At 50.7% G+C, this 23,158-nt stretch overlaps 1 protein-coding gene across 4 annotated transcripts in view; it reads left to right on the top strand.

Moving 5' to 3' along the window:
- The first annotated feature begins 13,382 nt into the window (after positions 1–13,382).
- The window catches only part of NFATC1 (nuclear factor of activated T cells 1), a 497,899-nt gene continuing 488,123 nt past the window's right edge, over positions 13,383–23,158 (top strand). For 2 of the 4 annotated variants that reach the window (XM_069620653.1, XM_069620654.1), the window contains exon 1: positions 13,386–14,151. In XM_069620653.1, the coding sequence (XP_069476754.1) occupies positions 14,037–14,151 (115 nt within the window). In that variant the 5' untranslated portion in view covers positions 13,386–14,036. Of the gene's footprint in view, positions 14,152–23,158 lie in introns of all 4 variants that reach the window. The other 2 variants (XM_069620652.1, XM_069620650.1) reach the window with 2 other exon arrangements.

The raw sequence follows: 23,158 nt of genomic DNA, 5'->3' as shown, positions 1-23,158 counted from the left end.
AGGCCAGCTGGTTTTTTCTTCTGACTTTTGTTTTGGGCGCAAATGCCACAAGACATTACAAATGACTTTACGTCTTTTCGCCAGGTGGGCCACCAGAATTGTCTCTTAATTTTAGCTTCAGTTTTTGCGATACCTGGGTGTCTTTCCATCAGGGTGTCATGATAATTGGAGATGACTAGTTCTTGTAGTTCCTTGTGTGGTAGAAATAGTCGCCCTTGATAATAAGGTAGGCCATTGATGACTGAGTAGTCCGAGCCTTTCTTCACCCAGTCCTGCAGGGCTGTTGGATCGAAGAGTTGTTGGATCTTTACTTGAATATCCTCTAGTGTCTGTAGAGTGGTTATGCCAAGAACTCTTTGTTCTGAAATTATAGGCACCGGTTCCGGGTTCGCAATTGCTTCTCCCATCCCTATTCGGGATAAGGCATCTGCCTTGCCATTTTTACAACCTGGTCGATAAGTGATCACGAAATCGAACTCGGCAAAGAACAATGCCCATCGAAGTAGACACGACGATTGGGTCTTGGCTGTTTTTAAATACTGCAAGTTCCCGTGATCGGTGATTACCGTAATGGTATGCCTGGCACCGAGAAGATAATGCCGCCAAGCCTTGAAGGCGGATTTGAGGGCTAATAATTCTTTATCGGTAACCGCATAGTTTAACTCGGGTGCCGAGAACTTTCTGGACCAAAATGCTACTGGGTGAAGGTGACCGGTTTCAGGATCCTTCTGGGACAGGACAGCTCCCATGACTAAACTGGATGCATCAGTTTCAACTATGTATGGAAGTTCGGGGCGTGGATGCTTTAAGACAGGTGCAGACGTGAATTTCGCTTTCAGCTCTTGGAAGGCCTTTTCAGCTTCTTCGGTCCACAAGAAGCGTTTGTTTTTTCGCAAAAGTGCTGTGATAGGGTGTACAACATGTGAGAAATCCAGAATGAATCTGTGGTAGAAATTAGCAAATCCGAGCATGCTTTGCACCCCTTTAACTGAACTGGGTGATGGCCACTTGAGGATTGCATCCACCTTTCGAGAGTCCATTCGGACTCCATTTGGAGTCAGGATAAATCCAAGGAATTCAACTTCCGCAGCAAGACAAAACGCATTTTTCCAATTTTGCATATAACTTGTGCTGGCATAGTTTCTCAAGGACTGCACGAACGTGCTTCACGTGGTCTGATTCTGAAGAGGAGTACACTAGAATATCGTCTATGTATACAACAACAAAGACGTCAATGAGTTCACGAGGGACATCGTTCATAAAATACTGGAAGGCTGCTGGTGCATTGCACAACCCGAAGGGCATCACCTGGTATTCGAATAACCCATACTTAGTGCGAAAAGCAGTCTTCCATTCGTCACCTTTCTTTACACGTACCAGATGATATGCCCCTCAGAGATCTAATTTAGTGTAGATGCAAGCGTCCTTTACATGGTCTAGTAATTCGGGGATCAGAGGCAATTCCAGTTCCATCGACTGTGGTGATAACATCCGAAGTGGTCTTTTTGCAGAGAGATAGATTCATCCTAGAAGCCAACTCGTGGTCCACATAGTTTCCTATGGCCCCGCTATCAATGTATGCCCTCACTGCGTGCATACGTGATGGCTGCCTTGGATCTATAAGGACCATTGGTATGATGAAGTGCGAGGTCTGCGTATCCTTCTTCAAGCTCGGCAAGCGGACCTCTACGCTTGTCTGGCCTGGTCGTTTCCCGAATCAGGCTCTGTTTGATTTTTATCAGCAACTCCGACTACTCTTTTAGATGTTTTTATAGGGCAATCCCTTAGAAAATGTCCTGAGGCCCCACAGTACAGACACAATTGCATCTGCCGTCTTCTTTCTCTTTCCTTTTGAGTTAAGAGTCCCTTGACCCCCCCGATCTGCATCGGTTCTGATACATCTGTTCCTTTGAGGGTAACATTGGGTTTAACCTATACCCGATTCTCGAACTTAGCTCGATCAGCCTTTCTATTCTGAAGTCGGTGGTCTAACTGGACCACTAAGTCTATATATTCTGCACAATCCTGAGGTGGGTTCACAACTTGGGCCAAAACGTCTTTGAGTTCACCATGATGAAATAATGTAATTCGTTTTACCTCTGGCCCTCCGGTTTCCACCACTAACCTATTGAAAGTGGCGATATAGGTTAGTAGATCCTGGTTACCTTGTCGTAATGATAAAAGTTCGTTATCCAGGGCCTGTGTTAGGCGGAAACCTGTGCAGTTTCCTCTGGGACCACTGCAAAAGATTTAGGACTACAGGTGTTTGGCAGTAAACCCACTTGGTAGCAGTCTGTACCACACAGATTCACTTGGTAGCTGTGGCTGAGCAGTCCGACTTCCCTCAAGAAGAGTTAGGCAGTATGTGGAGTATACAAAATAGGGCAATTTACACAGTAGAACAAGCAAACACGGAACAAGGCTTCGGTGTAAAGATGTATAGTTATTTATTTATAAGGACACATCTACGAAAAACACACTGGCACTATTACGGCAAACAACTTCAATCACAATTACTATAAGAAAAAAATCAATCCCCCTAACAATAGTTCGACAAGTCTAGGTTCAACGGCACCACTTATTTGCAGACAGAGGTGAATGCATTAACCTAGATGGCACTCTAGTATTCGTTAGGATGGGAGAGAAAAGGCAGGGTATTAAATCACTCGGTACCAACACTTTTACGTACAAATGCAAGGCAAGTAAGGCAGGGTCTACTGTAGATCGCAAAGTTCAGAGGCCAGGCCCACTCGGAGGGAGGCAAGGCGATATGTCCCAAAAAGTATCTCAGTGGAAATGCGCTTCGAGTCTTTGTCGCAAATTTTTATAGAAAGGTTGGACCAGTTCAGAACAGAAAGTTAAGAAAGCTTGGAGGCGACCCAATGGAGAGGCGAGGATTAAGACACCTCACTCTGTTTGTGGAGAGACAGCTCCGGCGGTGGAAGTTGTTCCTGGTGGTGGATGCACGTCGGGTCTTTGCCAAGAGAAGAGATGATCTCGTCGTCGAAGGAAAGTTGAAGATCGTTGCACCACCAGGGAAGAGACCAGCCGCGGAGTGCTCCGTCACAAGTTACCACCTTTTGGTCGCGGTACAGGGGTAGTGGCTATCCGGTTGCCGGGGTGCTCTGCACAGGCAATTCGACCACTACGTCCTGGGACGAAGAAAAAGCAAAAGGGGACTGGTTGTTCCCACCAGTCAGGGGAAGGGACTCTCCGGCGGGGAGATCTCTTCTGTCGTCGGGAAGTGGTGAGTCGGTTCAGCAGGGCTCCACCGGAGGTGTCGTCGTTGCAGGTCGGCTCAGCTTTACCCTCGTCGGATTCTTAGGTCCTGTGGCGACTTCTGAAGATCCAGTCCCAAAAGCCCTGCTTTTATGCAGAAAACCCCCATTCATTCAGCCTAGCTGTCAATCAAAACACGCTAAGTGGTGAGCGGGGTGGCTCACCACTTGGGCCAATCACACCAGAGTGTGACTTGAGTTCGCAAGGCAACTCAGTCCAGGGTGCCTAAATCCCCTCCCACACCCCCTGTGGTAACCTAGACAGAATGGCACCACTTTGGAGGGCCTCTGAGTAGAAGCCCGCCAAAGTGGAACAAAGGGCTCAAACTTTGGTTTAGGAGTCACAGAGACGAACGCAGACGCCATTTTAAAAACCGAGTTCTGGCAGAAAATACCAACCGATAGATTTATTTTAAGATAAATAAATCGGTGGTATGTTAGAGATTAACGAGAAAAAGTATTAACCTCCAACAATGGGAAGAGTCCCATAGAGTTACATTCGGGGTAGAATATAACAAGTAGTTTCCATTGCCACCAGCCAAAACTCGACGAGGGGGGACGGGACAGTGCCCCCTCGAATAACAGATTCAGGAGTAATCGAATTACCCCTACTAGTACGTCCACAATAGGATGGTTTGTACTAGTTCCGTTAGTAAATTTAGGTCTAGTAAAGCCAATGGTGACTTTACATGCCCGGGGAGACAGTAGTCAGGCCCCGGGTATGGAGTCTATGGTGGGGATCCTCTAGGACGCCCCCGTGTTACGGCACGGAGGGTGCGATGTAACATACATAGCAAAACGGATGAGACCCTATGGAGTAAAAGACCCCATAGCCCATAGAACACATTGACATTCAAAGGAATTACACACATTCATGTCCAAGAGTGGGAGAAAAAGAGTCTCACTCTTGGCAGGATGGAAAAAACAAACTCCAGAAATCCAGCAAAGCTGCTGGGGGACTCACTAGGTTAGGAAATTCAGCCTAAACAGAGAATTCTCCCTAACAGCCTGTCCCTGTGAATGTCTGGCAAATAGTCTTTCCATATTCAATTGAAAACCTTGAAAATCCCGAAGAAGAGGGTCATCCTGGTTAACTAATGGAATTGACCAATCCGCTGCGCTGCCACTAAGATATGATAGTACAAAGGCTACTTTGGGTTGGTCGTTCGGAAAAGCTCCAGGTCTGCATAAAAAGTGCAAGCGGCATTGGTTCATAAACACTGCAAACTTTTTTGGGTCCCCAGCAAAACGTTCGGGTGGAGCTAAAGGAATGCTCCCTGGTAGAACCACTGCACAGGATTGCTCGATGAAACAGGAGTTGGATTCCCCCCAAATCCAGGTAATGGTGTTTGCCCAGCTTGGTTTTGCAGTAATTTTCTAGCAAGATCATCAGTGCGCTCCTTTGACACAATCAGTTCTCTCCTGAGGGCATTAGTCTCTTGCCGTGCGGAGTGCACTTCTGCTCTAAGTTCCCATAACAATAGGGCTAGTTGGTCGGTTTCTGAGGTTTCCATAATGCCCGGGTGGGGATTTGTAGATAGTCTTCGCGTTCTGTTACGCTCAACTGGCTCCCACAGGGGTGTCGGTCGGACCCGGACAGCTGCGGTCTCCACCCACGTGATGCGTAGTGCAGCGATGACTGACTGGATCTGCCCTCCTAATCTTGTCTGCTTAACCCATAGAAATATTCTCCTGCAAGTGGAGAGATGGAATTAGCCACTTGTGGATTCAAGTGATGGCACCCCCACAGTCCTCACCAACTAATCACCTCCGAAATGCCCTCACAGCAATCTCACCTTATATTCTTGAAAGATGTGCTCTCCATCCTGCGTGGATTTGCAGGGGCGCGTCGATTCCAGTTACTTCACTGGTTTGAAGGTTCGGGAGAGTTCCGGAGAGTATTGATTCTGAGGTTCCTGGTGAGGACCAGTAATTATTAAGTTCATAGAGTTCAATATGCCCGATGTTCACTCTTGTTCCCCCCTTCCTTTCTTGTCTTGCAGCTGGCTCGTGAAAAGATGCTGTTGTGGCAGCTGGTGGCGCTCAGGTAAGAGTCTGTATTACCCGGCGCTGTCCGGTAAATGTTGCACGTGGGAAAAAGTGTTGTTTTGTCTCTCTTTATAGATGCGGCACGTGAAAATATGGAGAGTCACAAAAGGATGCCTCCGGTGGTAAATCAAGTAAGTCTATGGTGGTAAGAATTATATTTGTTGGTTCCCTCGGCTCACCTTGTGGTTTTCTTTTGTCTCCTAAGTGCCGAAGTTCGGCGAAGAAATGATGGAGGCAGCGCCGACCCGAAGGATGCTGTGAAGACTGGTGAGTATGGCGCGGCGCTGCAGCTGGAGGTGCGGCGCGTGCAGAAATGATGTTCTTTACAGGTCCGGAGACGAGATGGATCCAGAATCAGGTGTGGAATAGAAATAAGTTTGTTTTCTAACCTTGTCCCTTTCTTTCCTCTTTGTTTTAGGAGCTCCGGATTTGAGGCGGGCGTGGCAGAAGACTGGATGCAGGCTGCAGGCACGGTGAGCGTTACGCTGCTGGATGCAGAATAACGCAAAGCGTGTGTTGCTGGTCGGGCGTGGTTGAAATAGCCTCAAAAGTAGTCCCAGGTAAGAAGTCCCTAGAACCACACCCGAGTAAAAAATAATCCCTGTAGAAAAATAGTCCCTTTCAGGCTTCATGTTGGATTGGAGTCATTTGCAGCATGGTCTGCCTGAGGTAAGTAATGACTATGAGGCTGGCGCCTCAGGCGCCAGGACTGATTTCTACTATGAGCCTGGTGCCTAAGGCGCCATGACTGAACCCAGCTCCCGGGGCTGATGGGCTTGGTCCGGGTGCCTGGGGGTAGGCATCATGACAGGCACGTACATTGTAATGTTGTCCTACGCACACCTTTAACATGATACTGGACGGCAATGCCCAACGTTCAGCGTGTGTCATGTAACTTACGCGCTTAGGGCCTTTCCTCTGGTTCCACGCTAACACGCTGTTTACGCACGTGCAGAGTCACTCTGTTTCCGGCTGGCCACGTGAAGAACACGGAAGACCCACGCTCCTGCCTACCAGCCAATTTATCTTGCTCTAACTGCCCCAAGATGCCTCCTACGAGCCATCTGCTGCTGCCAGCCCACTCTGTGTGCCTGCTGCCCACGTGCCCTGCATTTTTGTGCCTGCTCATCAGCCATTGCCAGTTGTCGTGTCGTCGTGACCACCTCTGCTGATCCTGAAGACTCCCGACTGCCATACCACCGCTCCACAGCCCTGCCCCAGGACCACTTTGCCCACCCACACCTGCCTCTGGGGTTGCCATGTCTGACCCATCACCATCTGAGGCAAGTGGCGACCCCCCCGGCAGAGAGGCAGAGGGCTGTAAGCTTCTCACCCAGGGAAGTTGACATCCTGGTGGAGCAAGTCCTGGGGAATCATGACCTTGAAGAAGATCTGGGTGGACATTGTGTGTGCCATCAACATGGAGGGGGTGGCACCCCGTGACTACTGACATGCCCATAAGCGCTTGAAAGACTAAAGGTCCAGCACCGTCAACAAGGCCCGGCGCCTCGTCAAGTTTGGGGATGACCAAAGGGTGCGCCGGGGCCGGTAGACCACCAACGAGATGCCGGTCCTGGAGCGCATCAACCCAGCGCTGCACGCCCAGGTCTTGGAGTTAGTGCTCCATCTGGAGTCGACTGGTAAGTGTGCATGTGTTCTTGTCCACCATAGTGCATGTGCATGTTGACGTGTGGTTGGAGAGTGCACCTTGGCCTTATGTCTGGCATGCCTCCTGTACAGATACCTGTGTGCATGTCCCAGTCACAGCTGCATGTGAGTCCATTGAAGCGTGTGCAACATCAATGCTGTCTGTGTTGCAATGCGTGATGTTGCACCAGCATGTAACAATGTACACATGTTTGCATCCCTGAGTCTGGACTGGGGCATGCCAGAGGTGTGACAAATGGGTGCTTTGGGCGACATCATGGACATGCATGGTGTACATGTGCATGTGTCTGAGTAGTGAGTGTGTGACTGGACAACACTCTGTGATGTATGTTACTAGGGATTTTGATTGTGTGATTGCCTCATGCTGCCAATTTGACCTTGAGTGCCCTCTGACGTGATAGTTCCATGGCCTGCCTCATAACTGTCAGGTGATGTGTGTGAATGAGATGTGTATTTCCCATGATGCGTGTGAGCTGAATGCACAATATTGATAAGCTGGCAGTACCTTGTCCAAGGATGTGAATGTCTGTTGTGAATGACAGACATGATTGTGCATGTGTGTGAATGGCACTTCCCTGTGTGTTGTGGACGATGATGATGGTTGTGACCTTTGACAGTGCCACTGATGTACATTTGCATTGCGACAAACACATGTGTCCAGTACCCTGATGTATGTGTACTATGTTTCCCTATCCACCGCGATGATGGAAGAAGAGGGCGGAGAAGGCACTGTGGAGCATGGCAGCAGGGATGCCTCCACCAGGCATAGACGCAAGGCCCAGTCATCCTCCCAGGGACTGCCATCTTCCGGGAGCGACGAGACAGGTGCCACTTAAGAGTCAACGGCCGCAGCTGCTGAGGGTAGGTCCAAGAGAGTGAAGGTGGTGAAGGACTCCTCAGCAATGGGAGGGACAGGTCAGCCCGCACATGGACAAGACACAGCAGAAGAAAGTGGGGAGGCATCCAGGTTGACGGGGGAGGGAGAGGAGGAGGAAGCCACATCAGCCCAGCCCATGGGGCCCGGTGGGGGTGATGACGTAGGTGTGACTGCTGCAGTCCAGGGTCAGGGGCCGGAGGCAGTGCAGGTCACTGTGGAGGGGCCTGTGCCTAATCCTGTCCCTGGTACTGCCAATGCAGCAGAATGCACCTGTGGGCATGCCCCAGGCCGCACCCGTCCACAGGTGGCGGTTTTTTCCACCCAGAGGGAAAGATCAATGCCTGTGAATGTCGAAATTCGGTACTGGGTGGAACCTGCGCTAGCCGGTATCATGGGGCGGGTAGACTCCATTCGTGATGATGTGCAGGATTCCAATCAGGCGCTTGCATGTCTTCACGAGGAGGTCTGTCGTCTCGTGAACTGGCAGGCACATTTCCTGGTATCGCAATGGGTGCATGTGCTTGCCACTTTTGTGACCCCCCTCCTCATCTGCCTCCTCTGTGCCGCAATCGTCCCACGTGCTGTCTTCCGGCCCAGATACCACCAGGGTCCCCTGTGCACCTGTCCTAACCCCGGCGGCCAGTCTGCTGGAGACCACATCCCTGCCAGGATCGGGAGTCAACAGAGGATCAGCAGAGGTGGTCACCACAGAGATCCATCCGGCGACAGGACATGTGGCAATGATGGAGGAGCATGCAACAAGCAGCAGGGCACATGCACGACAGCCCCGGGGGTTGTCATCATCCCGGTGGCTGTCCCGGAGGTGCAGGCACCAGGCTTTTCGGCAGCGGCAGGCTTGGGGTAGGAGGCGACAGGACTCAGGGCCTCCAATGGAGGTGAGGCAGGTATCGGCCATCGGGCAGGAGGACCTTTCTACAAGGATGTCTTCTGTTTTGGGGCAACTTGGCCAGCAGATCAGAGCAGAGCGGCAGCGGGCACAGGGCACATGACTCACCATTGCCAGGGCAGAGAATACCCTGCATCGAGCAGAGAGGTGGGCAGAGTTCCTCGAGGAGACTTGCAGGGAGTTTGAGAGGAGCATGTTGGAGTCCCTGCAAGCCCTCGAGGGGAGACCACAGGCCCGCCTTGGGGAAATCGGCATAGAGTTCGATGATGCCCTCGCCGAGACGTTGGGGGGAAATGGTGAGTCACAGGACTAGCCCGCTGCCACTGCACATAGTTCTTTAGGTTTAAGTTTCATTTTGTTCTTTTTTTCTTTTGAGTTTTTGGACTTTCCTCCACGTATTGTATATAGTTCTTCCTTGTTTTTCTTCTTCTCCATATTTGGACATGGTTTTGGACAATGGACCCTGGATTTTTGTAAATAGTTCTCTTTTGACATATATTTTTCATTTCACCATGGAGCAATGGTTTAATTTTTATTTGTGATTTCATTTTGAGTTACTTTATGGACATGGACCACATCTTTGCTTTCATCTTAATTTGTTTGCCTTGAAATTATATTTTCTTTTTGACTATCTTTTATGTATTTGCTCATTTGATGATGATTTGCTTATTTTGTTTCATATGAGTATAACTTGAATACTGTTATTAATATATAAGTGGTGTCTGGTCTCGATGGTTTACGGCAAGTTTCACTCTTGCTTACTCTGTTCTATGTCCATGATGCTGGCCTATGTTGTTCATGTGTGTGCACACATGCATGCATGTGTCATGTTTCACTTCTAATGGCATGTGGCATGTTGTGCTGTGCATGAACAATGGATGGGTGTTTAAGGTACACTTGGAGTGTGCAGCGTGTGGTGGCATTTCATTTCGCATCTGCGGAATTGATGTTTATCAGTCCACAGTGTGTTGTGGGTTGGGGTTTCCCATGGGGCGGGGCCTGCCTGCAGGTTGCCATCACTGGTGGTGGTGGGGGACATGAGGCAGGGCCTGCTTGCAGGTTGCCGTCACTGGTGGTGGTGGGGGACATGAGGCGAAGCCTGCATGCAGGTTGTAGTCACTGGTGGTGGTGGGGGACATGAGGCGGGGCTTGCCTGCAAGTTGCCGTCACTGGTGGTGGTGGGGGACATGAGGCGGGGCCTGCCTGCAGGTTGCCGTCACTGGTGGTGGTGGGGGACATGAGGCGGAGCCTGCATGCAGGTTGCCGAAACTGGTGGTGGTGGGGGACATGAGGTGGGGCCTGCCTGCAGGTTGCTGTCACTGGTGGTGGGGGGACATGAGGCGGGGCCTGCCTGCAGGTTGCCATCATTAGTGGTGGTGGGGGACATGAGGCGGGGTCTGCCTGCAGGTTGCTGTCACTGATTGTGGTGGGGGACATGAGGAGGAGCCTGCCAGCAGGTTGCCGTCACAGGTGGGTGTTGGGACATGTGGTTTGGGCTGCCTGCGGGGTATGATCACGGGTGATGGGGGGATCCCATGTGGTGTGGGCTGCCTGCAGGGTATGGTCACGGGTGATGGGGGTCCCATGTGGTGCGGGCTGCCTGCGGGGTATGGTCCACTGCTGGGGTCTGGCCATCCCGGGAGGAGGCATCTGCTTCCAGGGGAGTTGTGTGTGTATCGCGGGGTACGCATGGGCCTTTCCACGCGATTTGGCTGTTGCGAGCGGGGTATGCGATTTCACTCGGGTGCAGACGGGGTACGCACAGGCCTTTCCAAGCGTTTTGGCTGTTGCAAGCGGGGTATGCGATTCCGCTGGGGTGCAGACGGGGTACGCACAGGACTTTTGCGCGATTTGGCTCTTGCGAGCGTGGTATGTGATTTTGCTGGGGTGCGGATGGGGTACACGTGGGCCTTTCCAAGCGATTGGGCTGGTGCGAGTGGGGTACGCGATTACGATGGGGTGCAGACGGGGTATGCACGGGCCTTTCCAAGCGATTTGGCTGTTGCAAGCGGTGTATGCGATTCCGCTGGGGTGCGGACGGGGTTCGTGCAGGACTTTCACGCGATTTGGCTGTTGCGAGCGTGGTATGTGATTTTGCTGGGGTGCGGACGGGGTGCACATGGGCCTTTCCAAGCGATTGGGCTGGTGCGAGCGGGGTACGCGATTACGCTGGGGTGCAGACGGGGTACACGCTGGCCTTTCCATGCGATTTGGCTGTTGCAAGCGGGGTATGCGTTTCTGCTGGGGTGCAGATGGGGTACACGCTGGCCTTTTCACACGATTTGGCAGTTGCGAGCGGGGTATGCGTTTACGCTGGGGTGCAGAGTATGTGAAGCCTTTCCATGTGATTTGGCTGTTGCGAGTGGGGTATACGTTTTTGCTGGGGTTGCGGATGGGGTGCACGCGGGCCTTTCCACGCGGTTTGGCTGTTGCGAGCAGGGTACGTGATTACGCTGGGGTTCAGACAGGGTATGCGCTGACCTTTCTACGCGATTTGGCTGGTGCGAGTGGGGTACGCGATGATTTTTCACGCAATTATGATGGGAGCTGTGTGCTGTCCCACGGATGGTGCGGGGCCTTGCTTCGTGGTAGCCATTTCAATGACTTTTTCCTGCGCACGGGGGCGTGCTGGGGGCGTTACTGGCGCTGCTTCATGTGCATTGTGCCACTGCTACTGATGCTTCGGAAAATTCATGAATACGGGTGCCGCGCAATTGCTGGTTTGGGCCACGGCTGGCGCACGCGTGGCGCGCGGCGCTTGCACTACTTCTGCCCTCGATTCTATGAATTGGGCCCTTAGGTTTTCAGCATCAGAAAATGACCCCCTGTGGCCACAGGTCAATGGTACTGTTGAATATTTCATGGCCAATCTAAAGGGCACGCTCCAGGTATGCTCCATCAAACGATGGTCATTCATGCAAGCCATTTGCACACTTCTACGAGTCTATCGGAAAACTGCACAGCTCAACGGGAGTTTGCCCATCAGAGCTCATGTTTGACAGAGCGATCAGAACCACGTTGCCGCAGGTTTCTGAGCCAGTACCTGCCGTGGACGCCGAGCTACAGTCCCGAACCAAGGACGACATAAACAAGGCAAAGATGAAGAGATATGTAGATAAAAGGCAAAGAGCGAGAGAACCCAAACTACGAGTGGTGGACCTAGTACATAGCTCTCAACCATTTGTGTTGCAAGGGCGGGTGAAATCACCCGATTTTGTTTTTGGCGGGTGAGACGCCCATTGGGATGAATGAGCGTGCAGGAGGCTTGGCGGGTGAGTCAGCCCTTTACAAGGCGGGTGACACCCGCCAAAAGCGTGTGAGTTGAGAGCTAGGCCTAGTATTGGGTCGCCAATCTCAAGGGCAGAAGGAAACATCTGCGTTTGACCCAAAGCAACTGACAGTGACTGCGATTAAAGGCTCCATTGTGTCAGCTGAAAGCAGTGGACTCTATGTCACCAGAAACTCCTCTTTCTTTAAAAAGTCTTGAGTTAATAATCAAAATGGTGAACAATTCGCTAGTACAGCGAGCTCGCAAGAAAGCGGTTCTGAATAATATGGAGGTGACATTGACACTGATGACAGTTGCAGTGAAGGAGAAGGCAACGTCATGGTAACTCGGAGTCCATCAAAGAGATCGAAGACCCCCAGGATGGATTGAGGAGATGGAGTAGTATGGTCACCTATTACTTTATGTGGGGGGCAAATGTAATGTCCTATGTTTGTGTTTACCGCTGGACACCTGTCTGTCCTGTTTCCATGTTTGTAGTTTGGGCAGATGTCACGTGCTGGGGCTGGGCATGAAAGCACTAAGCAGTTTTGATATTGAGAACGAAAGAGGTGACAGTTCCTCGCTTCGCGTCCCCGTTCGCGAGGCCTCCATAAACATAACAGTGGGAGCATTACGAATGTCAGTAAAATATAAAATAAAAATAATGGGAAGGAAAGGAGGGAGAGAAAGAGCAAGGCAGAGAGGAGGGGGTGAGGAAAGATGGAAAAGGGAAACCGGGTAATAAATGAGATGGAGCAGGAGAAGAAATATGAAGTTTAGGTAAAAAGGTGGGATGAAATGGGCAGGGAGAGAGAAAATGAGAGTGATGAGAAACAGAGAGAGCGGGCTAGGGACGGAGAAGCAGCAGAAGAGGGCATTTGTTTCATTCATGTTTATAAGGCAGACATTTTAAGAACTGTGAAAAGTAGCTGCCGAGTAGACATGAAATCTCGCCGATTTTAGTCAAGTCGCGGACCATTTCTCATCCGCTTGAACTTCTTCCAGAGCAGTTGTGGAGTTTTTTTTTTTTTTGTTCTACTTGCTTTTCGTGCCAATGCACTTTGCCGCTGTCTGCCTTGGTTCCCCGTGCACCTAGCCCTAGTTTAATGAGCCTGGCTGGCTGCTCCGCCAAGGGCGATTTGGCGAGCTTGCCGAATGGCCCGTGTGTTATCCGGGGGCCGTGATTGTGCGCCCGGCCCCTCCCGCCTTTGCCGGCTCCTGGAGGAGGCTCTCTCTGGCTCCCGTGACGTCCCCGGGCAGGGGAGGAGGGCGGGAAGGAGCCGGGGAGGGAGGAAAGGAAGGGGCAGGGGAGGAGGAGGCGGGGAGGTGTTTTCCAGCTTTAAAAAGGGCAGCAGGAGCAGGCAGCCCCGGCTTTGCGTCAGAGGGAGACTTGGAGACTACAGCCATTTAAAAAAAAAGAAAAAAAGTCACAGGGAAAAATAATAAAGCTTCAAAGTAGCGCTGAGGTGGGGAAGAGCAGACCCAGCCCCTGAGGACAAACTGCCCTGGCGCGAGAGCTCAGTCTGCATGTAGAGTGGGCAAGGGACGGCACCGTGCACTCCCACAGCCAGTGCCAGAGGACAGGAGCTCGTCCTGTCAGAGGAAAAAGGACTCACTGAACTTCCAGATTCCCGCACTGCCACGGGGGCAACCTCCCTGCCCCTGCTGCCAGAGGAAAGCAGCCGCCTTGCCCACGCTGCCCCTGAAGGAAGAACACAGACTCATTGTGCCCCCAGCGTACCACTTAAGACGGGACCTGCCTGCGGCGCTGCAGCCAGAGGTGAGAGGACTCACCCTGGCATAGAAGTCACCTTGTCAGCGCCGCCCGTGAAGAGGAGCCACGCTGCCAGCGCGCACAGGACGCCCTGCTAATGCCCGCAGTGCACCGGGGCTGCCTTCCTCGGTTCCTGGGCTGCCTGCGCCGCGCCTGAACTCGCGGGAGAGCTTGTGGAAATCTCGGCGGGCAACTGTGATCTGGCCGAGTTGTGGATGCCACTCGCCGCTCCAGGCCTGCACGCTAGCCACCCGCTGGAGCCCGCGGTAACCCTGGAGCTGCACGCCGCCCTCTACCCCCGCCTGGGAAGCATGAAATCGGCAGAGGAAGGTACGGTGCCCGTGCCCCCCGCCCGCAGCGTCTACCCGCCCACAGCGCGCCGCTTTACCCGCACCTCAGTCGCTGCCCCCCTTGTGCCAGTCCTCCAGATGTCGCCAACCACCCCCCCCCCCCCTTCCAGAAGGAGTGCCTAGCTGGCAGCCTGCTCCCGAGCCCCCTCCTCCCACGGGGTTCCCCCAGACCCCTCCCTAGGACTTGCCAACAGGTGTCTCCTCTCACTGCCTCTGCTCACTGCGGAGCCGGCCAGCACGCCGCATCTGGATGGGGAGCATAGGATCTGCGCTACAACAGCGCGCGTGTGCATGCATGTGCGTGTGTGTGGCTATGCTTTTCCATGCCTGCGTGTGCCATTCTGCAATCATTTGCAGGAATGCGCGTGTGCTCGTGATTTCATTAAAGAAAGTGTGTTTCTTTGGACCAGGGTATATGTATGCGAGCAAAAATGCATTGTTGTGTATATGATACTGTTTGTGCGCGCGAAGGTTGTGTAGTGTGAGAAACACCAAGACGCCATTGAAATGTCACCACGTGTATATCCGTTTGTTTATATATATGGGTATATGAATGTGTTAGTAGAGTGTGTATTTATGTGGCTGTGAGCATTACATGTGTTTGTGTATTTATGTGTTTGTGTATAGGTGCGTGCATGTGCGTTGCTGTGTCTTTGTGTGTTGCCTGTTTTATGTGAACGCGCGTGTGGGTTTGTGCAGGTGAGATTTCGTGTTTGTGTATGCAAAGGTGTGAGTGTAGTGTCTGCGTCTGCACCCGAGTTGTTTGTGTAAGCCGTTCATCCATGCAGTGTATGCTTTTGGACGCCGCCCTCACACATTGGTCCCACTCCCTGGCACATTTCCGAACCTGCTCCTCTTTGAACTTTCCATCGAAATTCCCTGTAACCACATTGGGCCTGACTTACCAAGCGTTTTTCAATGGGAATTCCACTCTAAAACGCTTTTTTAAAAAAAAAAATCAGGCCCACTGCCTTTGCCACCAGGGGCCATATCCGCGACTGCCATTTTTCCGGCAAACCTTATAGGTTTGAGTAGGGGGGGTCAGACTGTATGTGAGGAACTAACAGTATGGCACGGCTTGCGGAAGCCCGGGTCACCGGCAGCGGCTCCCCCCCCCCTCCCCGTGTTATTTATATAAACTTTCACCGACGCACGCACTACACACACATCTGCCAGGCCGCTCAATGTTTATACAGCACTGGAAGCCCAGAACAAAGAACGCTTGACAGTTTCTTAGCGTCCTGCAGCCCGAGGAGCGGATAAGGCTGCACCCCCCGAAACTTCTTAGAAGTAGTGATTCGTTTTTTAGTAATCTGTGAAGTTTGCAGCGGCTCTGCAACTTGGGCAGCCCCTCCAGGTGCGTGGCGCTATCGCTGGCGCAGCCCGCCACCCCCAGCAGAGACTCGCAGGCAGGCCCAGCTTCTGGGAATATGTGGTTGGTGTGAGTTGCTCTCTCTAGCTAGTGGCTGCAATGGCCCGGGCGGCCCTGGTGCACGCAACACTTCTAACTCACCTATAATACATTTCATTAGTTAAAGCAATGGGTTGAAAGAGGACGCCTCCCCACAGTGCAATCTATTATTTAAATATCCCCCTTTCCCGTAAACTGATTGATTTTCGTTTTGGTGGGTAAGAATTTCAGCTTTTTTTAAGGGGAGTGAAATGTTCTATAAGTTTATTTTGGTGAAAGGAAAGGGCACCCGTTTTTTGTGGGCTTTCACATAGTAAACGCATGAATTTTGGGGGGTTGTAGTCATTTTGGGGGTTCAGTTGCACATATTGGATTTAAGACTCGATAACATTGATTTGTAGATGGGCTGTACATGTACTCTCCCACAGACCCTGGCACTTTGTCTTTTTCTTTGCATTCTGGGCTTGTAGTTATGCTTTACTCGGTACAAATCAAATCAGGACCAGATGAGCATCTCCCGAATGACTTTGAGCATGTTGCCATGTATGTTGTCCCATAACAGTTGGGGGCTGTGCAGCTGAGGCGGGGATGCAGTCACTGCACAGCTTGAGTTCACACTTACCCAAGCCCCGGCTGAGTGCAGGGCTGAGATGGCATGGTTAGTGTTGGAATTGTCGCAGCAGTGACTCAAGGCGTTGGGGACTGCGATGGCTAGGTTGACATTTTGCAGACGGTTTCAGGAGATGACACAATGTTGCCTTTCCTATTCTGAGATGTGTCACGGTAGGGCTGCCCGCAGCCAGTAATATATGTAATGTAAGCAAGAAGGTGTCACATGCCCGTGCGGCGGACCACGGCGTGTCCATCAGGAGACCAGTAGTGGACTGGCCTCTAGAGAACTCTGGAGATTCCCTTTAGGCCTCTGCAACCTAGGCCTTTTTTGTGCAGTAACCTATTCCATTTCCACATTTTCTCATAGGAAAATGGTTGGACTTGCTGAAAATGTGTAATATAGGGCCAGTTTGAAAAACATGCGCAGGGCTTCTTTTGGCTCCCAGTCCTCCCCTGCAGGATTGCCCGGTAGGCCTAAATCCATCCTGTTGAAGCAGTGCTTGAAATCGAAAAACAGAAGCGCAGGTACTCACTATCCCAGAGTACCTGCTTACTGTTGCGAGGGGTCGGTACCCTTGCATTGAATGCACTGGCTTCCTGTCTAGAAGTGCCGGTACTGTGTCTCTCAATTTAAAGAAGTGGTGGTACTCAGGACTGGCAAGTACCTGCCCATTTAGAGCACTGGCTATAAATCATTACCAAAGTATCAATGTTTACAACTACAGTAAGAAGGTCACAGCATTGTGAGTCTTGGGCTACTAAAGGAAACAAGGGTCACATGACTCTTGGCTTACCCTTGGAAATGGACTATGCATTCACAAAGGAGATACAGTAGCTTTGACCTTTGTGACTTTCTCCTGGGTCGAAGCTGTGCAGTTAACAAAGACATTGCCATGGTACCTCCTCTACCTTACTACTGCCCTACTCCAAGAAGGAGAAGACTACATCAGGAGTGAGACAGGGTTGGTACACATAACTTTTTAGTGGCTCGGATTGGTCTCTCTTCTGGATAGGTTCTTTTGTGGGTCATGGTTACCTCAAATTTAAGGAAGATTCGAGTTGTGATGCAGAATTAGGGAAATAAGGAGTATGTGCCCATGTGAGTGCAGCGGTGGAGTATAACCCAGACCCCCAAGTCTGTAAACGTATCAGGCCTGATTCATGTCATTTTTAGCGCAGTGCAGACCTGGTGTAAAGTGACGTTGCGCTGCCAACAAACACCCTGATTTACAGAGCGGTGCAAAGGGTATTTTTGCAGTGCAAAGTCACTTTGGGGTGTTCTTATGATTTAATGTTGGGTGATATGTGCCATTTTCACAGGTCACATGTCTAATGCACAGTGCAACATCCTGATAGGGACTTCTTAACGCGGCACTGCTCTTTAGTGTAATAACACTTGTTACTATTGCACACATAATGATACGGGTTTTATCGACCTTGGAAGGAATTCAAACCTTTGGCTAGCACTTTCGTCACTGATGCACTGACCCACTGAGCTATTTTACTAGAACCAGAGCTTTTGCTGCCCGTATTTAGTCTGGGTGACCTACTAGGGGCGGGGTTTTGTTTGTTTACTTAGCAAGAACCTGCAAAGTTCTCTTCAGCAACCCCCGGCATCGTGGTGCTCCCTGGGAGAGGATGCAATGCTGCTCGGGGGAAGGCTGCCTCCCTTGTACATTTTGGGATCCACACGCGTAACCGTCTCTACATTAGGCGTCTGCAAACTGCAGCTCTCCTCATGTCTTGGACTAAACCCCCATTAATCCCTCACCATTGACAATGCTGGCTCCTGGCTGATGGGAGTGGTAGTCCAAAACATCTGGAGACCCAGAGGTTTCAGACACCTCTGTAAGCCCTAGGCTAGAATAGGTGCTATTACCCGGCTAAATTGTACTACTTTGTAAACCTCGGATATATAAAAGGCCAGTCTAGCTACTTCTGGCTTTCTACAGTGCGACTTTGTAATTTAATTTAGTGTTTTTCTATTATTTATTTATTCTTAATATACCCTCTGATCAAATTCTAACGTGGCTCCTTCCATTCCCTTCCAGTACCTTTTCTCATCGTTGGGATGCAGAAATACACAAAGCAGCCACGACATTCTAGGAACGGTGGCGGCGTCAGAAAAGGGTCGTCAGCAATGCTGGTAGCGGCTGCTGTTTCAGAGGGTAGAGCTATGCTCTTCAGTGCCCTGCAAGCTCCGCTCTCCAGATGTTTTGTACTACAACTCCTATGGTCCTTCTCCATTGACTATGTTGATTAAGGCTGATGGGAGTTGTATTCACAAAAAATCTGAAGAACCAATAGTGGCAGAACCCTGGTGTAGAATGATACCTACCTCACCTGTGGGTTATTAATGAGTGCTTATGGATAGTCCACTTAACACACCGAGTTGATCATAGGTTCTAGTAGCCGGTGTTGCTATTAAGGACCTCCTTGTGACTATGTAAAGCCGGGTCAGCCTTAACCGGATTCATGATATGATATGGTATTTGTAACGCGCCTATACACAAGTGTTTCAAGGCGCGACGAGGCAGGGAGGGAGGGAAACAAGGGGAAGACAGACAAACGATCCTACTAGGCCAGGTGTCATTCAGATCGCGCAAGTGCGGAGGTAAGGGGAAAAGGAGGAAGTGCAGGGGGAGGAGGTGGGGGGGAAAGTGCAGTACAAGGTAAGTAGCGTAAAAAATAATAAATAATAAATAATAATAATAAATAAAAAGGGCCAGCTGGTGGCAAGTGCGAGGTAAGTGCAGAGCAAGTGCTGGGAAGGGGGCTGTAGGGATACAGTGACAGTCCCACAGTGCAGGGGGAGCCAGGGAGGCAGTGCAAGTGGAGAGTGGCTGGGCCCTGGACCGAGGTTGCTGAGAGTGGCCCAGATGCAGGTTTAGTGCTGAATTCATAACCTCCGAACTGCATATTACACGCCGCGAATGCATTAACCCACTGAGCTAGCTTTTCAGGCTGGGGGGCAAAGCTATTCAGTGTATTTTAATATTGTGTGTGGAAAACCTGCCAGCAAGAGAACTTAAGCGATGTGAGTTCTGCTCGCCACCTACACTCAAAGACTCGGCCTTTCACCGTCTGAATTGGATAGATTGAGCGCCTTTGAAAGGGGTTATTTTGGAGCCATCCTCAACATTTTGGGGGACATAGAAGACAGTTTAAAATAGTGGTTCGGGAGTGACACAACTCCACCCCCCCCACAAACCACATCACCCCTCTCCCCCCGAGCCCCCCCCCCACACACCCCGTACGCTGCCCAGTGCCCGCGTGCCTGTTATCCGTCATGCTCTCTGGTCTCAGTAACCCTCAGCATGCAAGATGTCTCGCCGCTCTCAACTGTCCCGAAAAAAATGTGGCGGGAAACGTCAGTGTTGTTAAGTTACTTGTGTTTGGAATCAAATAGGACAGTTTCGCGAGGGGACCCCAGGTGCCAGCATAACAGGAACACCTGTTTCATAATTGCACCAGGAACTGGGTGTGTTGCCTACAGGACCCACATAACTAGCTGCAGTAGGCGCATTAACATATTGTGCTGACACTAGGGGGTAAAGGTCTTTTTAGGCCCATTAGATCCATCTCTCAACCCAGTTCGGTGGATGTTAGAAATGCTAATAACTGGGACGGGACTTGGGGGTCATCTTAAAGCTGAGCAGCGCTGGTTGGCTTCTTCATTGGGGTGCAATGATAAGGGCAGGCTTCTCTCCTCTGCCACGATATGTTTACTACGGCTGCGTGAAAAGGACCATTTACAGCCAATCACCCTGCGTACACGCGGCAGAATGCGGCCTTCTACCTTCCCCAGTTTGGGAGCCGGCTCCGGCACTAAGGGCACGGCAAAGGTGCTTTACACGATCACACGCCTAGCAACAGCAGAGCCAGTGCCCGCATGTAGGGGAGTGGACCATGGGACAGTAACGGGGGACAGCACTGACTAGACAGGATTCAAACGCACGGAGAACAACAGTTACAGTATTGTGAAGGAACATTTAAGGGAGGATTTCCATGCAGACTATATGCATCTGTGTGCAGGAAATCGAAGATGAAAGACAGTGCTGGGGGCGCGAGGAATGGGCGCCCTCAAATGGGAGATGGTGGCACATATCTACAGCCTACATTTAAAGGTGGGCACAACTGTTTTCGTAGCAGTTGGTTCTGGGGCCGTGCTAACCCACATTTAAGCACGTTGGCCCCTTTTGCTTCCCAATACTCAAATATATTATTTGTTGCAATTATTTCATTTATTTATTTATTTTTTACATTTGTATAGCGCATAAGCACCCCCTTTTAACACGTGAGCCCTTCACCAAACTTAGAAAGTAAATCAAATTGGTAGTGAGTGAGATTCTGTCAAGCTCCAATGTGGGCTTTTTGTTAAAACTGGCGTTTACACGCCTGGTAGCAGCAACGTTAACACCTAAGTGCTGTTGGGTTCCCTGCAGAACATTTTCTAAATGTACAAAATGGTGCTGGAAAAAGGAAAGAATAAAAAGAGGTGACGTCGCCTGCTCTCCCTGTATTGCAAAAAATATAAACGCCGCCTGTGCATTCTGCTTTGCAGATGGTATTTTGAGTGGATTCCTGTGGAATCCGCCTGCTTTTTGCAGGTGCTAAACACAGGTGGGATCCATAAGAATACATGCGTATAATGTCTGCTTGCTAATCTCAAGCAGGTGGACTAGCAGTAGGCGCTTGAAGGAGGGGGGGGGGGCAAGCCAGGAATGCTAAATCCATTTCATGCCCCCCTAGTCCTCCTGCAAAGGTTTTAAACCCAATGGAGTGTAAAGGTAAGACATACATAGTGGACTCCTTGCTTTTCCACCTTACATTTGCACTCCACCCCTTGTAAAATGACGCCCTATAATGTACATGCCTCTGTTTCATTTCGTTTACTGCCGTTTGGGTGTATAAATAGGTCCTAGTAGCAAAGTGGATTTTTCATGACGGTCGGAATGAGCAGTGTGCACCCCACTCCCCGTCCAGTGTCCTCAAAGCAAACTTCAAACGAAGTCCCTTGCTGCACTATTCCCTTTGACCCTGGGCACTTTGAAGGCCAGCTGCCAAAGCTATACCACCACCGTGCGGCTGCACGCTCTGCTCTCCTGGGGGCACAGCACCCCAGAGGCTAAGCTCTGGCTCGCTCAAGTCTTCCAAGGCCCGCAGCTCCCCGTGTGCTTGCCTGTAAAAGCCAAGCACAAACTGCCCCCCCCCCCACTTCCCGTGCTGCACGCGGCCTGCCTTGCAGCGCGTGCGTGCTCACACCGGCAGTGCTGGACGGGGCACCAAAAGCGGAAGTGTGCTTTGTGCTGGTTCCACGCCTCCTATTTAGAATATGAGGTACTTAGCATGACAAATATTGCCAAAGTAAAGACACGGGATGCACACAATGTTTACATTCTCTCCAGTAGTGATCATATGGGTCTGCGGCTTCATTGCTGTAGGCGCGTTGTCTACTTTAGTCGAATGCAAAGACATGTTTTGCACTTCATGCTGCTAATTCTGGTGGCTGCCCAAGGGTGATGCAGTGTTGTTCATATGCAAAGACTTTCCTGTTCTCACATCATGTGGTGAAATAAATGTCATGAATTTCTGGGTAGGCAGAGCAGTGCAGGAGAAAGTCTCTGCCATACCTACTTCTCCTAGGACAGATTCTGTCCTCTGTAAGATTCTTCTTTGAGCTATACTGGCCAGTGGCGTCGCTAGGGGGGAGGGCAGAGGGGCCTGGGACTCTCATCTGAAATCCTGGGCCCCCTTGGTCCCCGCCTACGTCAGCTGGGCTTCTCACTTTGCACTGTCTGCAGTGCTGTATTCGCCCACACGGCACACACACAGGGCCACAATCAACAATGAAGAGCTGTTAAGTTCTCTCTGCCGTCCAGCCCCGCCTCTCCAATCAGAATGTAGTGCACAAAACTGTGAATGATGGGTCATTAGTGAATTAATGGTTTTGTGCCTACATTCTGATGAGAGGGGAGGTGCAGTGGGGTTTGGTAGTTGTTGTGCACAAAAGCTTCTCTGCAGGAGTGCTTGAGACACCATGCAGCCCCCTTACTTTTGTCTGTGGCCCACCTACTTTTCTCTTTGCCCTCCCCCACCCTAAATTTGATTCCTGACGACTCCACTGATGTTGGACCTTCTCAATTTGCAGTTTCTGGTCACTTACTCTGTATCTGGTGACTTGTCTGTTTGCCTGTGCAGTTTCTCGTCACTTACTCTGTATTTGGTGAGTGTTTGCCTGTATTTCATTGTTTTAGCAGAGTACTCCCTGGCCCAGATTCATGGAATTTTTTGCACGGTTCAAAGTGACTTTGCAATGCCGACACAAACCCTGATTCATGGAACTGTGCAAAGTATATTTTTGCACTGCAAAGTCAGTTTAGTCATTTTTGCCATACAAAATGAATTTTGCCCTGCAAAAATAGACTGCACAAGTACATAAATTGTGGTTTGTCGGCAGTGCAAAGTCACCTTTTCAGCAGATCAAAATCTCTTTGAACCCTGGAAAAATGTCCTTGAATCGGGCCCTCTGAGTTAAAAGTTTTCCCCTCGTAATCTGTGGCATTCTAGCTTGTTGTGCTGCCATAGCTCGCGTTTCTTATACACTATGGGGCCGATCCTTGGAATTTTGTGCACGGTTCAAAATGACTTTGCACTGATGAAAAGTGACTTTACTGTCGACACAAACCCTGATTCAGTGCAAAGTCACTTTTCAGCAGTGCAAAGTGACTTTGAACCGTGCAGAAAATTCCACAAATCGGGCCCTGTGTGTTGTTGGTTCTTTAGGCCCTGTTCAGAGTCACCAGCCCCTTTATCCTCCTGAATGTGACTTCCTGACCTGGGGCTCTACCGGGCACTGTTGCAGCGAGGCTGTAGTTATGCATTCGATTGCTCTAAAACTTGTGTAGGGGCTTGCACTTTTCCGCCTGCCCGTGCATGGGATTTGGGTTACTGCTCTTTATTT

The sequence above is a fragment of the Ambystoma mexicanum genome, chromosome 5q (genome assembly GCF_040938575.1).
Source record: "Ambystoma mexicanum isolate Mex_15411 chromosome 5q, UKY_AmexF1_1, whole genome shotgun sequence".
Lineage (NCBI taxonomy): Eukaryota > Metazoa > Chordata > Amphibia > Caudata > Ambystomatidae > Ambystoma > Ambystoma mexicanum.
This window is presented reverse-complemented; position numbering and strand designations above follow the sequence as displayed.